The sequence below is a fragment of the Danio rerio genome, chromosome 2 (assembly GCF_049306965.1).
Source record: "Danio rerio strain Tuebingen ecotype United States chromosome 2, GRCz12tu, whole genome shotgun sequence".
In the NCBI taxonomy this organism is placed as follows: Eukaryota; Metazoa; Chordata; class Actinopteri; order Cypriniformes; family Danionidae; genus Danio; species Danio rerio.
The window spans coordinates 28,425,029-28,439,062 of record NC_133177.1 but is presented as its reverse complement, the minus strand read 5'-3'; the positions used below and the strand labels follow the sequence as shown (position 1 = coordinate 28,439,062).

General features: G+C 37.2%; 1 protein-coding gene across 4 annotated transcripts in view; it reads right to left on the bottom strand.

Moving 5' to 3' along the window:
- The window catches only part of stag1a (STAG1 cohesin complex component a), an 89,594-nt gene that overhangs the window by 3,850 nt on the left and 71,710 nt on the right, over nt 1-14,034 (bottom strand). For all 4 annotated transcript variants that reach the window (XR_012388540.1, XR_012388542.1, XM_068224602.1 and 1 more), the window contains exons 19-33: nt 13,819-14,022; nt 12,619-12,689; nt 12,430-12,517; nt 10,549-10,629; nt 10,255-10,347; nt 9,988-10,162; nt 8,481-8,620; nt 8,060-8,161; nt 7,833-7,981; nt 7,612-7,740; nt 5,083-5,288; nt 4,031-4,202; nt 2,764-2,877; nt 2,568-2,682; nt 285-365 (exon numbers count right to left, since the gene is read on the bottom strand). Coding sequence is in view for 2 of the 4 variants with exons in the window: in XM_068224602.1 (XP_068080703.1) it covers nt 285-365; nt 2,568-2,682; nt 2,764-2,877; nt 4,031-4,202; nt 5,083-5,288; nt 7,612-7,740; nt 7,833-7,981; nt 8,060-8,161; nt 8,481-8,620; nt 9,988-10,162; nt 10,255-10,347; nt 10,549-10,629; nt 12,430-12,517; nt 12,619-12,689; nt 13,819-14,022 (1,920 nt within the window). In the remaining 2 variants the exon portion in view is untranslated. The remainder of the gene's footprint in view (nt 1-284; nt 366-2,567; nt 2,683-2,763; nt 2,878-4,030; nt 4,203-5,082; nt 5,289-7,611; nt 7,741-7,832; nt 7,982-8,059; nt 8,162-8,480; nt 8,621-9,987; nt 10,163-10,254; nt 10,348-10,548; nt 10,630-12,429; nt 12,518-12,618; nt 12,690-13,818; nt 14,023-14,034) is intronic.

Here is a 14,034-nt window from a genome sequence, read left to right as displayed (position 1 = left end):
ATGGAAAAGCCAAGATGTGCGTAAACTTTGAAATTGTGCATTAAAAAAAAAGTAAACGCACAACTGAGTAGGATCCCCTTTTTATTTGCTAAGAAAAAATGTTCACAAACAACCATGGAAACAAATTTACTAAGTTCCAGTATCAGAAAAAGTCATGTTTGAACAAAAATGGGTGCAATGAGATGGTATCAATGGACAAACCAGTGGACCGACTGCATTATAATGGATCTGAAATGTTGTTTTGGTCATCTTAAAATCTTTAAACCAAAGATCCTGATTCTTACCGACTCATCCTCAATCATGGCTGCAGAGTCAAAGAAGTCTGGTCTGAGTTCTGCTCTCTCTCGCCGGTTCCTGGATGGAGGCTGCAGAGGATTTAACATAATCTGAGATTACCATTCATGCAGAAACAACCTAAAGTCTGACTAAAAACATCTCAATTATGTAGTTTTTTAATTTTATTATTATTATTTTTTTTGAGGACGCTTAAAGTGATAATTCCTCCAAACTGATGGACATAACAAGCGATAATAACATGTTCATGCAACACTGTAATTTGTTTAGATAGAAGATACCAATAAGAATATTATGTTCGTGCAGCATGCCATAAATTGAATCAACAGATAAGAAGCGATTATGTGAGCAGCAATATATTATGCTGCTATTTCTAATATGGCACTCAAAACGGTTTCTGTTTGTTGCGTTGGTCACAAAAACCCAGTCCTCAGCCCTTGGTTCCTAATTTCCTGGTTTAGAGCCAGTGCTTTGGGTGTCAAAATACAAAGAACTGATTTGAAACAAGTCTTCAGCTCTGAACCAGCACCTAAACTGGTGTGGTGGAATAGGACCACAGTGCATCCGAAAATTATTGATAGCACTTCACTTTTTCCACATTTTTCATGTTACAGCTTTATTCCAAAATGGATTCAAAATTATTTATTTCCTCTAAATTCTACACACAATACCCTATAATAACTATGTGAAATTATTATTTTTTTAATGGTTGCAAATTTATTAAAAGTTAAAAAAAGCTGAAAAATCACATGTACAGAAGTATTCACAACCTTTGCTAAATTATGCTCAGGTACATTCTGTTTCCACTGATCATTCTTGAGATAATTCAGCAGCTCAACAGTTCCTGTGGTCAATTCAGTTGATTGGACATGATTTGAAAAGGCATACACCTGTCTATATAAGGTCCCAGGGTTGACAGTGCACGTCAAAGCACAAACCAAGCATGAAGACAAAGGAATTGTCTGTAGACCTCCGAGACTAGATTGTCTCGAGGCACAAGGATGAGGAAGGTTATAGAAAAAACTCTGCTGCTCTGGAAGACCCACTAAGACTCTTCCTATAGCTGGCAAGTGATCAAGGGAAAGGAGCCTTAGTAAAGGAGGTGATCAATAACCCGATGGTCACTCTGATCTGTGCTCCAGCATTCTTCTATGGAGACAGGAGAACCTTACAGAAGGACAACCATCTGTGCAGCAATCCACCAATCAGGCCTGTATGGTAGAATGGCCAGACGGAAGCCACTCCCCACCTGGAGTTTGCCAAAAGGCATCTGAAGAACTCTCAGACCATAAGAAACAAAATTCTCTGGTCTGATGAGACTAAAATTGAACTCTTAGGAGTGAATGCCAGGCATTACGCTTGGAGAAAACCATGCACTGCTCATCAACAGCCTAATACCATCCCTAGAGTGAAGCATGGTGGTGGCAGCATTATGCTGTGGGGATGTTTTTCAGCAGCAGGAACTGGAAGACTAGTCAGGACAGAGGGAAAGATGAATGCAGCAATGTACAGAGACACCCTGAATGAAAACCTGCTTCAGAGTGCTCTTGACCTCAGACTGGGGCAACAGTTCATCATCCAGCAGGACAATGACCCAAAGCACACCGCCAAAATTTCAATGGAGTGGCTTCACAACAATTCGGTGAATGTCCTTGAGTGGCACAGCCAGAGGCCAGACCTAAATCCTATTGAACATCTTGAGATCTGAAAATGGCTGTACACCATCGCTTCCCATCCAACCTGATACTGCAAAAAATTCTAAAAGACAGGTGTGCCAAAGGTGCTTCAACAAAGTACTGAGCAAAGGCTGTGAATACTTCTGTACAAATTATTTTTCAGTTTTTTTATTTTTAATAAATTTACAATTTAAAAAAAAAATTTATTATGGAGTAATGTGTGTAGAATGTTATGGAAATGAAACCATTTTGGAATAAGGCTGTAACATAAAAAAATTTGGAAATGTGGAAAAAGTGAAGCGCTAAGAATACTTTCTGGATGCACTGTATACGTGTATGGAAGCTTAAGATTGTTGAGGCTGAGATATTAAAACTGTAGATAATCTTCACTTTCTAGCACAGACCAATCATTTCATTTCCTTACACATAAGTGTTTCGTCCAGAGCCACAGGTACTTATTTTATTTTGTATTGTTTTATTTTATTTTACCACTATTGATGTCTTAGTAGCCCCTGACATAATTTATTTTATTTAGTTGTTAACTGTCTCTTTAAGCAGACAGTTTGGTTGTCACCAGCCAATCGGTTTAGTTCTTACCAGATCGATGACCATGGTGTCCTCAAACTCCTCACTCATGTCCTCCAGCTGTCCTCGAGACGACATCATGACGTCCTCAAAGATGGGCTCTGCGTCGTCCTCCATTAGCCCACGTCTAGATCACACAAACCAAAACAGCATTAGCTTCACCAAATTCCTCATGTCAAACATTCCACACACTGGTGTCTCCACGTACACAGTCTGTCGCACTCCTCCACTGCGGGCCTTTATGTAGCTCATGGCCGTCCGCTCCTTCCTGTTCACCTCCTCCATCTTCTGCTGGCCGAGCCACGACATCTGCATCTGAGGACTGACCAAGTGGAAAAACACTTTATGCTCTGCAAATAATAACTGACTGATATCTTACAACCACTCAATGTCACTGTTAACTGAAACTGGTCCATTAACATCCGTGTTTTCACTGTTATGTGGTAGGGGGCGCTATTATGCATCTGAAATAATAGAGTCTCAAAAACAAGCAAAGATGCAGCAAGATAAACAAATTACTTTATTTAATGTTTCGCATTAATTTGTATTCTTTTTTCATGTGCACACTCTTATCTAAAAAATTAAGTTCTTAAATTTCAGATGTTCAATAATCAAGTTAAGAAATTCCAATTTAAGTTAAGAAATTCAAATTCGAAGCATTTTTTATTGCATATAATCAGTTTTATTAACTTGCAATTTTTAATAATTCTATTTCAACAAAATTTAAATTCAGATTGTTTTGGCATATTATTAGCTCCATAAATGCATACATGCGGTGAACATTTTGCAATGAAAATGGTTGCATGCGGTACAGGTGAATTGGGTAAGCTAAAATTTTCCCTAGTGTATGTGTGTGAGTGAGAGTGAATAGGTGTTTGCCAGTAATGGGTTGCAGCTGAAAAGGCATGTGCTGCGTAAAACATATGCTGGATAAGTTGGCGTTTCATTACGTTGTGGCGACCCCTGATTAATAAAGGGACTAAGCCGAAAATGAATGAATGAATGAGTAGTATAGACAAAAAGGACAAATTACAAAAATTTTTAACAAAATAATAAATAATCCAAATGTATTAAGAACAAGGTTAACACAAGTCATGCAACTAGCAAAAAAAAAAAAAATATATATATATATAATTTCAAATGTTTCGGACACTTTTCAAATACATTACTTAAACATCTCTCTCAATGAAAATGTGCATTTACATAAACAAAATGTCACTGGACTAACAATAAAAGGCATAATGGTGGTTCTAAACATTTCAACATATACAGTAACTAAATGACTAAATAATGAATTTCTGAAATAATTAAAAAATTGTATATTAGAATTTACTTTAAAAAGACTGTCTTTAATTTAATTTCTAAATAATACTTAAAAGGCAAATACAGCAACACACAGCACAGAATAACTTTCCATTAATGTTGAAGGTTTTGATATGTCATGCAAACTTCAAGAGATGAGTTTCAGCACTTACTTATGAACATAGTCCGACTCTGAGCCGGGCTCAGTGTCCTGCTCAGGCAGGTGTTCAGCAGCTTGTCGAGGGTTTTCGCGGAGCACAGTTGAGGTGAGCTGTGGCGTCTGCAGGCCTCCAGGGGTCTGAATGCTGTCATTCCTCATCATCCAAGAGCCCTCCATGCTCTCCTCTACAAAAACAACACAACACACACAAAACAAAGACCATGCCTATGAATCCTGCGGTCCTTTACTCTTATTCTCGCATGGCTAAAAAAAGTTAAAGTACAAATACTGAGTGGACATTTTACTCAGTTAAAGGTGCAAATGTCAAGTATCTGAAAATATATTTGTGTTAAAAAAAGTACAGCTTTTTACAAAAATAAAAATAAAAGAGGAAAGTTTTGTTTTATAATATATTATTATACTCAAATGTAAAGTAAATTTAATATTTTAATATGTCAGACAGATATAAATCGTTAAATGGGGATATATATTTATTGACATTTATTTACATTAAATAAATAAATATATTATTGGCTCTTGCATATACATTTTGCACAGGTGCAGAAGTTTCATGCTGTGCCAACTAAACATTGTTTTCTATGAGTGTACTGTACTAAAGTGTGTTCTATAGTCTTTTACTTTACACCCACCAGCATCCCCATTCAGCATTCCTCCACGTCATTACGCAACGAATAGAAAACAATATAATGTCCAATCAAATGCAGCCTGGGGCATGCATATTATTGATCCTGTGTGTGCAATGTAACAGTCTTTGTTTTGTTCCGATTGGCCTGATTTTCACTGAGATTTAACACACTCATTGCATTGACATGAGAACAAAGAAACAATGGTGTTTGAGGCAAACAGTATGTCATTTCAATGCACTGAACTCTATTCAGCTATATATACCTAGGTATACCCAGATTTTCACCATATGGCACATGAAAAAAATTTGCAACTGAAGTGTACCATTTCTTCCTCCAAATAGCATAGTAATCAAATAAAATGACTCAAATATTTTACACCTGTGTATGTCAGCATGAGTATGGGTGGTGTCGTGCTAACCCTCAATGCGTTTCTTGTGCAGTGGCGGTCGGCCCTTCTTGCTGCGTATGGATCCAGCTTTGCTACTGCTGCTGCCGCTGGTGATGGACATGCGATCTTCATCTCCACCCGTCAGCAGAGAGTTCCTGTAGGAGATGAGTGGAAGCCAGATGTCCTCCCGCCGCTCCATCATCTGCTCCGTCATGAACTTCTCCAGATATGCATGTCTGCAGAGCCAAACACAAACATAAATGTCTATGCCTCACTTTGTCCAGCAAGTGAAAAAGTTTTTTAAAGGTCTTGTGAAATTAAAAGAAAAAAATTAGATGTGAGTTTCAGTTTGTTAGTTTAAAAGATATCTATTAGCTAGTGTGCTTCAATACTATGACAAAATTCGTGTTTAGAAGATAGAAAACTGATACAAACATCCAAAGCTTTCAGTTTGTCACTTCAGCCCAAACAGATTACCGATTTTTTACACATCACTTCATACTACATTTTCTCATTAATTATTGAGCAATGCTCTCTAGTAACTGACATGCCCCGCCCCTTTCAAGACACTTTTCATTTGGTGCACTTAATCTCAACCACTAACTGGCTGAGCTTAGATAAAAACTAAATGCTATTGGCTGTTTTTTATAAGGAGAGGAGCCACTATATGTCCCACCCTTTCTTCATTTTTAGTTGAGATTACATCAAACATCAAATAAAAAATGCACAGCCAATAAAATCTTTTTGGCTGGAGACTTCCGGTCCTATTCACTTCCACGTTAAAAACAGCTTGTTCTGCTGCTTGATGTTGCAAACGGATCTTTTTAAAGAGCCCATATTATGGGTTTTTGAAAATGCCCCTCCATGTAGTTTGTAACACAGCTCTAAGTGAAGTGAAGTATCCAGCTAAGGCTTAAATCTGTAAGAATACAGTGTTTAAAATAGTTGATTTATCTATAAAAGAGTCGACTCATAGTGCTTCAAACGAGTCGCCTTGATACCGAGTCATTAGGTGTTTCGCCATGACGTACGAACGAAACCAAGTTATTCACGTGCACGCGCAAACCCGGGAGATTTCAAACCTGCGGCCCCGCCCTCTGACATAGAAACCCAGACACACACACACACACAAACATGCCGGTCGATTGAAGTCACACTGCAGATGGACATTATCGATTCTCTACCCAGAGATGAAACCTCAGCATTATAGCCAAGCAGTTGGAAACTACTGGAAACTTCTGCAAACTACATGCTACAAAGAATACTTCATCAGCATTTGTTAAAGGAAGGATTAGTAAAGAGTAACTTACTGATGGACGTCAGGATGGGTTTCTTCCTCCATTTCTCAACTGTAAGTACGTGCGATTAAAGTTGTGGCCTCGTTTACTCTAGCTTGCAAATGTATTTAGTTGTGACTTGTTACTTGTAACCGCGTGTACTGTATGAGGTTAACTCGCTTTATTCTCATATCGGGTGCAAAGCCACGTTTAAAACTTGACGCGTGCTGCTTTGTTTACGGAGCTCCGTGGAGGAGGAGGAGTGTGTATGTCTGTGTGTGCGTGTGTGTGTGCGTGTGCGCGCGCTGTCATCCGGAGATGTGTGTGTTTGTGTGTGTGTGTATGCGCGCGCGTTGTCGTCCGGAGTAGGGTTAAGTGTGTGTGTGCGTGTGTGCGTGTGTGTGTCTGTGCAATATGTGTGTGTGTGTCTGTGAAAAGAGCAGAGACAAGCTAGAAGATCTCCTCAACTGTTTTTGGAGTTTTTGCTCAATAAAATAGATAGACGTCTGTATTGTCAAGTCCATAGTCTGTATTTACATTGACCCACTGGCAGCTAAAATCCACGCCTACACTATCGAGCGTGTATGAACTGTGATTACTTTTATATTGCTGATTAGCTGTTGGGCATTTCACTCTCTCACTAAAGGCCGTCGACCAATCGCAACAGACTGTCATCGGTCCAATCAGCGCAGATTAGCTTCGCGCTAAGGAGGGGTTTGGGAACAAATGAATCACTGAACGATTCATACAGGAGTCGCTGGAATAATTAGGTAAAAATAAATGCAGATTATAAGACCATGAAAGTGTTTTTTGACCTTGCATGCATATTAAACTGTTGTTGGAGACCCTTACAACCAAGATATGACCCTATTTCATGTATAATATGGGCTCTTTAAATTACATTTTTCTACTTTATCTGTATAGACATGAACACACTTGTTTGTAGAGCAAGTAGTTTGACTGTTTTCTGCCGTTTATTATTCCTAGTCAGTTCTCTCATAGGCAACTGAATCAGAAGTTCTAAAACAATCCCAAAAGCAAGCAAACTTCTCATTTAAAGAATAAGGTCAGTAGAGACAGGAAAGTGTGGGCAGCAGGGAGAGGGGAACAGGATAGGCAAAAGACCTCAAACTGGGAATCAAACCCTGGTCACCGTGAGTAGGGTGGGTTTGGGTCAAAATTGATTAAAATTACAAAATGTTAAAAATGGTCAAAATGAGCCTCCTTACTTTTAGAGTTAAGCCTACCTTTGACAATTAAAGTGCTTTGTAGAGCAACTTACACTGTTTTCTTGTCTTGACGAAGAAGCTTGGAAGAAAATTCACAGAGAACCTCAAGGAAGGCCAGATTGGGAGGAGGATACTCTGCTCCTTTTGGATTCTGGTACTTGAAGGCAAACTCAATCCCATCTCTGAAAATGACAAGAAACATACATAAGGGGTAGAATGAAGAAGGGGAGGTCTTTATGTTGTATGACTATTAATAGCACAAGCTTGAGGTTACTTGTGCAGTGTAGCTACAGCCTCTCTGGTCTTGATCTGGTCTAATCCGAAGGTGAGGGCAAAGCGACGGGCCAGTTCCTTAATGCCGCTCACATGAGACGAGGTCCTGTCCAAGTTAGGCCCCTGATCCTGGATCAGCTCATTAAAGAGCTGAGAAACAGAACAAATAATGGCATCATTGCGATGATCTGAAATGATAATGTGGGGTCTTATATGCTGTGGTCTCACCTGTTGTAAACTCAAGATGAGTGTTTTGGCACACAGTATCTTGTCCGTCTGTCTGGTCTTACTTAAAGTCTCCTTGATGATGTCGCCATAATCGTTGTAGTACTACATGTGGTTTACAACAAGTTCAGCAGTGTAAGGCATTGAACTCAAGTGTTAGCATAACAATTTAAGATATAAGTATCAATACAGGTGCACTGGCATTGAGGAATTGGAAATAAGCCGTAATAACCAAGCAGGCTAGGATGTGTAGATGAACACAGAGTAAAGCACGCAATAACAATTAATAACTCCAGAGTTTCTTAAATCAGTGCATTAATCACACTGTCTGATTTCAGATGAAGTTTGTTCGTTCAATACAGTCCTCTGATGTTTCATTTTCTCAGTAACAGTAAACACACCACAAGTAATGACCATAACTTACCTTCATGTAGTGTTTGAAGATGTCTGCAGCAGCAGGCATGTCTATGATGTCATAAATGATGAGTTTGCTGAAGGCAGCTAGAAGGTTCCTCCTCTTGTGTAAGGCCTCAATCTTGTTTGCTTCATCCTCTTCATCACCCTCTGTGTACAAAAACATACTTAATTACCACATAGTATAAGAAGATATGTAAACAATGTAATCTGTAATGTGTTTTATATAAATTCCAGTTAAACCTTTTGTGTTAAAAAAATTATCTTCAACATAAATAAAAAAGTTTCTGTATTTTTAAGCAGGCTGTAGTGTCTAAAAAAAAAAGTTTTCTTTTCGAAAGTCCATTCTGCATGCAGCTGTTCTTTATGCACATTATTAAAAAGACTAATTGAATGGCCTTTCTTGCATGTGTCCCAGAGACTTTTAAATACTACTGAAAAAGTAATCAGATTTAAGAGTTAACATCAACCTTTTTTTGATCTTGGATCAATTTTGAAAAGGAACAATCCACTTCTTACAATGAGACTGAAATTTCATTCGGATTAAGCTCATTCAAAACAATTAAGGTGTTTACATGAACAATTTGGAATCTGATTGAATGGTCAATCCGATTAAAACCTGATAACATAATAATTTGGACTTTGCAAGAAAGTGAAAAAAAAAACACTCCTTACTCTAGCAATTAATTGTTTGAGCAGTTCCGCAGTTCAATTAGCACTTCTTGTATGTAATGCCTTGTCTTGTTGAATTACTGAATAAGTCTCCTCAACTGTAAGTTGCTTTGAACAAAAATGTCTTCTTGTTTGTCATCCTCTAAGAAAACGGTTAAATGTTGCCTAGCAACAACAAATGACGAAGAAGTGTGAGCGAAAAGTGCGTCAAAAAAGAATCGCACAGCCCTATTTCCAATGTACACTCATATTTCAAAATTAAATGTTACTGGGCGAATAGGCGGTACTGTTGTAACTCAATTCTAATTTTCACTCTTGTTTTGAAGATTGATGAGTACATTTTTGCAAACTACAGTTGAAGTCAAAATCATTTGCCATCCTCTGAATTTTAATTTAAAATATTTCCCAAATTATATTTAAAAGAGCAGAACATTTTTGACAGTATTTCCTATTATATTTTTTCTTCTAGAGAAAGTCTTATTTGTTTTATTTCAACTAGAATAAAAGATTTAGATTTTTTTAAAAGCAGTTAAGGGTCATTTTAATAGCCCCATTTGGCAATATTTCTTTTGATTCTCTACAGAAAAAACCATCATTATACAATAAGTTGCCTAATTACTCTAACTTGACCTAGTTAAGCGTTTAAATAGCACTTTAAGCTGAATACTAGTATCTTGAAAATTATCTAGTGAAATAGCATGTACTGTCATCATAATATGATTGAGATAAAAAAAAAAGTATTAAGTTATTAAAACTATTATGATTAGAAATGTGGGGAAAATATACAGGAGGCTAATAATTCAGACTTCAACTGTATATATGATTAGTGTTGCTTGTTGGCTCACCTATGCTCTGGTTCTCATCATCTTGATCTATAAACACATGATCAAGAATGAAGTTTAGGAGCTCGTTCTGCAGCGTGCCGTCTGGGATGAAGACTAGCGGCTGCAAACCCTCTCTGGAGCCTGTGGTAAGCTGGTGACTGAAGATCATCAGCAGGTCACAGAGCAGCATGAATGCCTGGGGCACCGTGACAAACACAGAATGAATGACCTTTTGCACATACAGTGGACGTTTCTTGTGGATGAATGGAGGAAGGATCTTCAGCTCACCTGCTCTTTTACCGGCGTGTTGACATTTGATAGACACTGCTGGCATATAGCTAGAAAAGACTTGACAACCCTACGTAGTGCTAGGAGATCATCCTAATAATCAACAAGAAAAGAAATGATGTCTGTTTGAATTGTGCTTTAAATTAAGATTGTTCAATAACAAACAGATCACAAATGTGAGAAGGTCCTTAAAGTTCATTAAACGGTTTAGTTTGATAATGAGAAAGTTGCATTATGTTTCTGTAACTGCTATGTTACGTGATAAAACATTTATTAAAATGTTGGCTTACAGACCTTGGATGGAGCTCCCTCAGTTATCTTCACCAGCTGCCAGAGTATGGAGTAATGAGAACACTGAAGAGCCTGCACTGCTATCTGCACACACACACACACAAGATAAGGATTAAATGATCCATATGAAATCAGTGCTATTGCAGTCACCTATAAAACTTTTCTAGTAAATAGTTGAATTTCACAAACATGTCAACAAATAAAGTTGAGCGGGAAAGTAGCAGAAATGCTTTAGACTAAATTGATTGATTTATTTATAATCTGATAAATTACAGCATTCTGCAGTGAATTGCATTTGTATTACGATACTACAGTACATAATACTAAACATGTTTAATGATACTAAATTGTATAATAAAAATAAGCATTTGATTTTGTCGAATGAATAAAGTAATATGTAATCCTGAATACTAAAAAATACCAAAAAAATCTAAAAAGCTAAAAGAAAATACTGCTCTGCTTGTTAACATGCCCAATGTTGGAATGAAACATAATTTATATATATAAAAAGCGCATGGTGCAAAAGCATTAAGGGCTTGTCCATATCCATTTTTGCTATTTTAAGAACGAAAAAATAGGCTGTGCGCCCCAGCGCATGATCTAACATGGTTGTGCTTATTCTCTTAATAAGTTTGAATATAACGTTCATTAAACCAATCAGTGTCCCATTTCCTGTTTCCTTTAAGGGTCAGTTGCGTCACTCCATGGCACATTTGCTATTTACAGGGTGGACTTTGTAAGTGGAAAAACTGAAGGCTTTACTAGCACGAAAACAGTTTAACAGTACATCTGCAGTGCAAGGATAAAGACTGAGCCTCCTCCATTCGGCATCTTTGCTTTCTCTTTACTTTACTCCTTTGCTTTGGTGGAGTAAGAAAATGGTGTTGTACAAACTCCACTGAAGACATTCATCAGCCTACATATTTAATTTAGCTTGTTAAGCGCAAAGATTTGTTTAAAAACTATTTCTAAATTCAGTTCTAATTTCCAGCAAACAAATAAATGAACATTAAGTTGGGTTGAGTTGTTTTTATTAAATAGTATATATACAGTGTATATATGTACAGTATATTAATACTGCCAATAATAATAACATTATACAAATGCAGATTGTCATGAATAAACTAAAAAAAGCCCACCGAGATGAAGAAGGCATAGAGGCAGTGGTTTTTATATTTGTAACACTTTAATACTAATAATTTGTAAAGATGTTTGTTTATTGCTGTACATCCAGTGTGTATTAAGCAATGTGTAATCATTTTGGACCCAAATAGACGCTTCTGCGCTGGACTTTAGACCAGGTTTCAGTTGGTCAATGGCGCAGTAATATTTCAGTTCCTCAAAATAGCAATACGCCAACAATACGCCTTAACACACCTCCTTTATAAACGGGCACAACCATGAGTCCACAAAGTGGAGCAAATAGATTTGCTATTTAAACAATGTGGTGCAAAATGTGAAAATTAGGGTTGCGCTGGCCTGAAAATAGCAAAAAATGGCACCAAACATGTCTTTTGCCTTATTGTGCCGGGTGTATGATATGGCCCTTAATTTGTAAAATCCAATTTAAGGTTTTTTCTGAAAAAAATGTAAGACCAGCATTAATAAAACTATAGTTATACTATTATTATACATCTGATACAAACTGACTGGAAACAACACAATTTAAATGACTTCACAGTAAAAATAAAGAAATAAATATACAAACACAAAATGCTCCATAAATCTTCTGTATAATTAATGGTTTATTTCACACTATTCTTTAAACTCAGTAGGCTTTAAACATTTTTGGAAGAGGAAATCTACCAACAAGGTTAATTCACAATGACATTAATCAATGTTGCTGATGAAATGTGACCTAGATATGTTTTTAAACAGACGCACCTGCTCAGGCATGGAGCCCTGCTCTATTCCTGTTCTTAGCAATCTGTAGCAGTTTCCAAAAAAATCCCATCTGGTCAAATCATGAGCACTGATGGAGAGGACAGACAGATACATTGCTTGTTCATTAGGTTCATTAGTGGTCAAAAGCAAGCCATTTCTCCAGAGTGATTTAAGAAGACAGAAGTGTACTTGTGAAAGGCTGTAAGTCTCTTCAGAGTGGAGAGAACATTGTAAATGTCGTCATCATCTGCCTCTTCCCCCTGTAAATGAGGCAGACATTCAGAAATGTTTGATTCGTGGTCTGACACAAATATATGAATCATGCACAACCATTTACAGACTCTGCTTTTGGTAAATATGTGTCTGGGAGATCTAAAACGAGAAGAATATTTTTAAGCTCTGTGATGTGAAAGCAGAGAAGAAGCTGAAGAAGCAGTTAAAAAAAAAGCTACCTGATCAAGAGCATGTGTTCTGAAAGTATCTGAACTGAAGTGCGAAATCTTTTAAGGGATAGTTCACCTAAAAATGATCATTCTTTCATCATTTACTTACCCTTCACTTGTTCCAAACCTCTTTTTGTTCTGTTGAACAAAAACATAGATATTTTGAAAAACAGAACAAAATTTCAACAGAACAAAAAACTCAAGTTGGTTTGAAACAAGAAAAGGGAGTAAAAAATTATGGAACACTTTTAATTTTCAATTTAAGTTCTTTTCTTCTGTTAAAAACAAAATAGATTTTGAAGAATGCTGATTGATGGCACCAATTGACTTCCATATTAAGTTCTTTTTCATTTACTCACCCTTTACTTGTTCAAAACCTAGTTGAATTTATTTCTCTTCTGTTGAACACAAAAGAATATACTTTGAAGAATGTTGGAAACCAGTAGTCATTTACTTCCATTGTACTTTCCAATATTCTTAAATATCTTCCTTTTTGTTTAACAGAACAACAAAAAAATGGCTTTGAAAAAGTAAAGGATGAATTTTTTTTAATTTTTTTCCAATTATGGAAGTCAATGGATTCCATCAACCAGCATTTTTTTTTAATATCTTCATTTGTGTTTATAAACTTATAAAGAAATGGTCTCAAACTCAATTCCTGGAGGGCAGCAGCTCTGCATAGTTCAGCTCCAACCAGCTCCAACTCACACCTGCTTAATAGTCTCTAGTAGTCTTGAATACCTTGATTATTTGGTTTAGCTGTGTTTGGTTTGTGTTGGAGCAAAACAGTGCAAAGCTGCGGCCCTCCAGGAATCAAGTTTGACCTATGATATAAAGGTTTAAAACCACATGAGTAAACAATGAGGTAATTTTCGGTTTTGGGTGAACTGTCCCTTTAACAAACAGTTTCACCTAAACCTGGCTGTCAGCTCCTCTGAGCCCTCACCGCTTGCAGCAGCTCCTCCACCGAGTGGTTGAAACGGTCGGCTAGTTCATCGATCAGCTGACTGCGGGCAATGTCCACGCGGTTCATAATGGTGTATTCTTCACTGCACAAGATGCTGTATGTTTTACTGCAGGCCTCCAGCACTTCTGTGTCCGTGTGCTTCTCCACTACAAACTTGATCTGCTTTAGCAATGCGTCCAAGTGCTGGAAAAATTA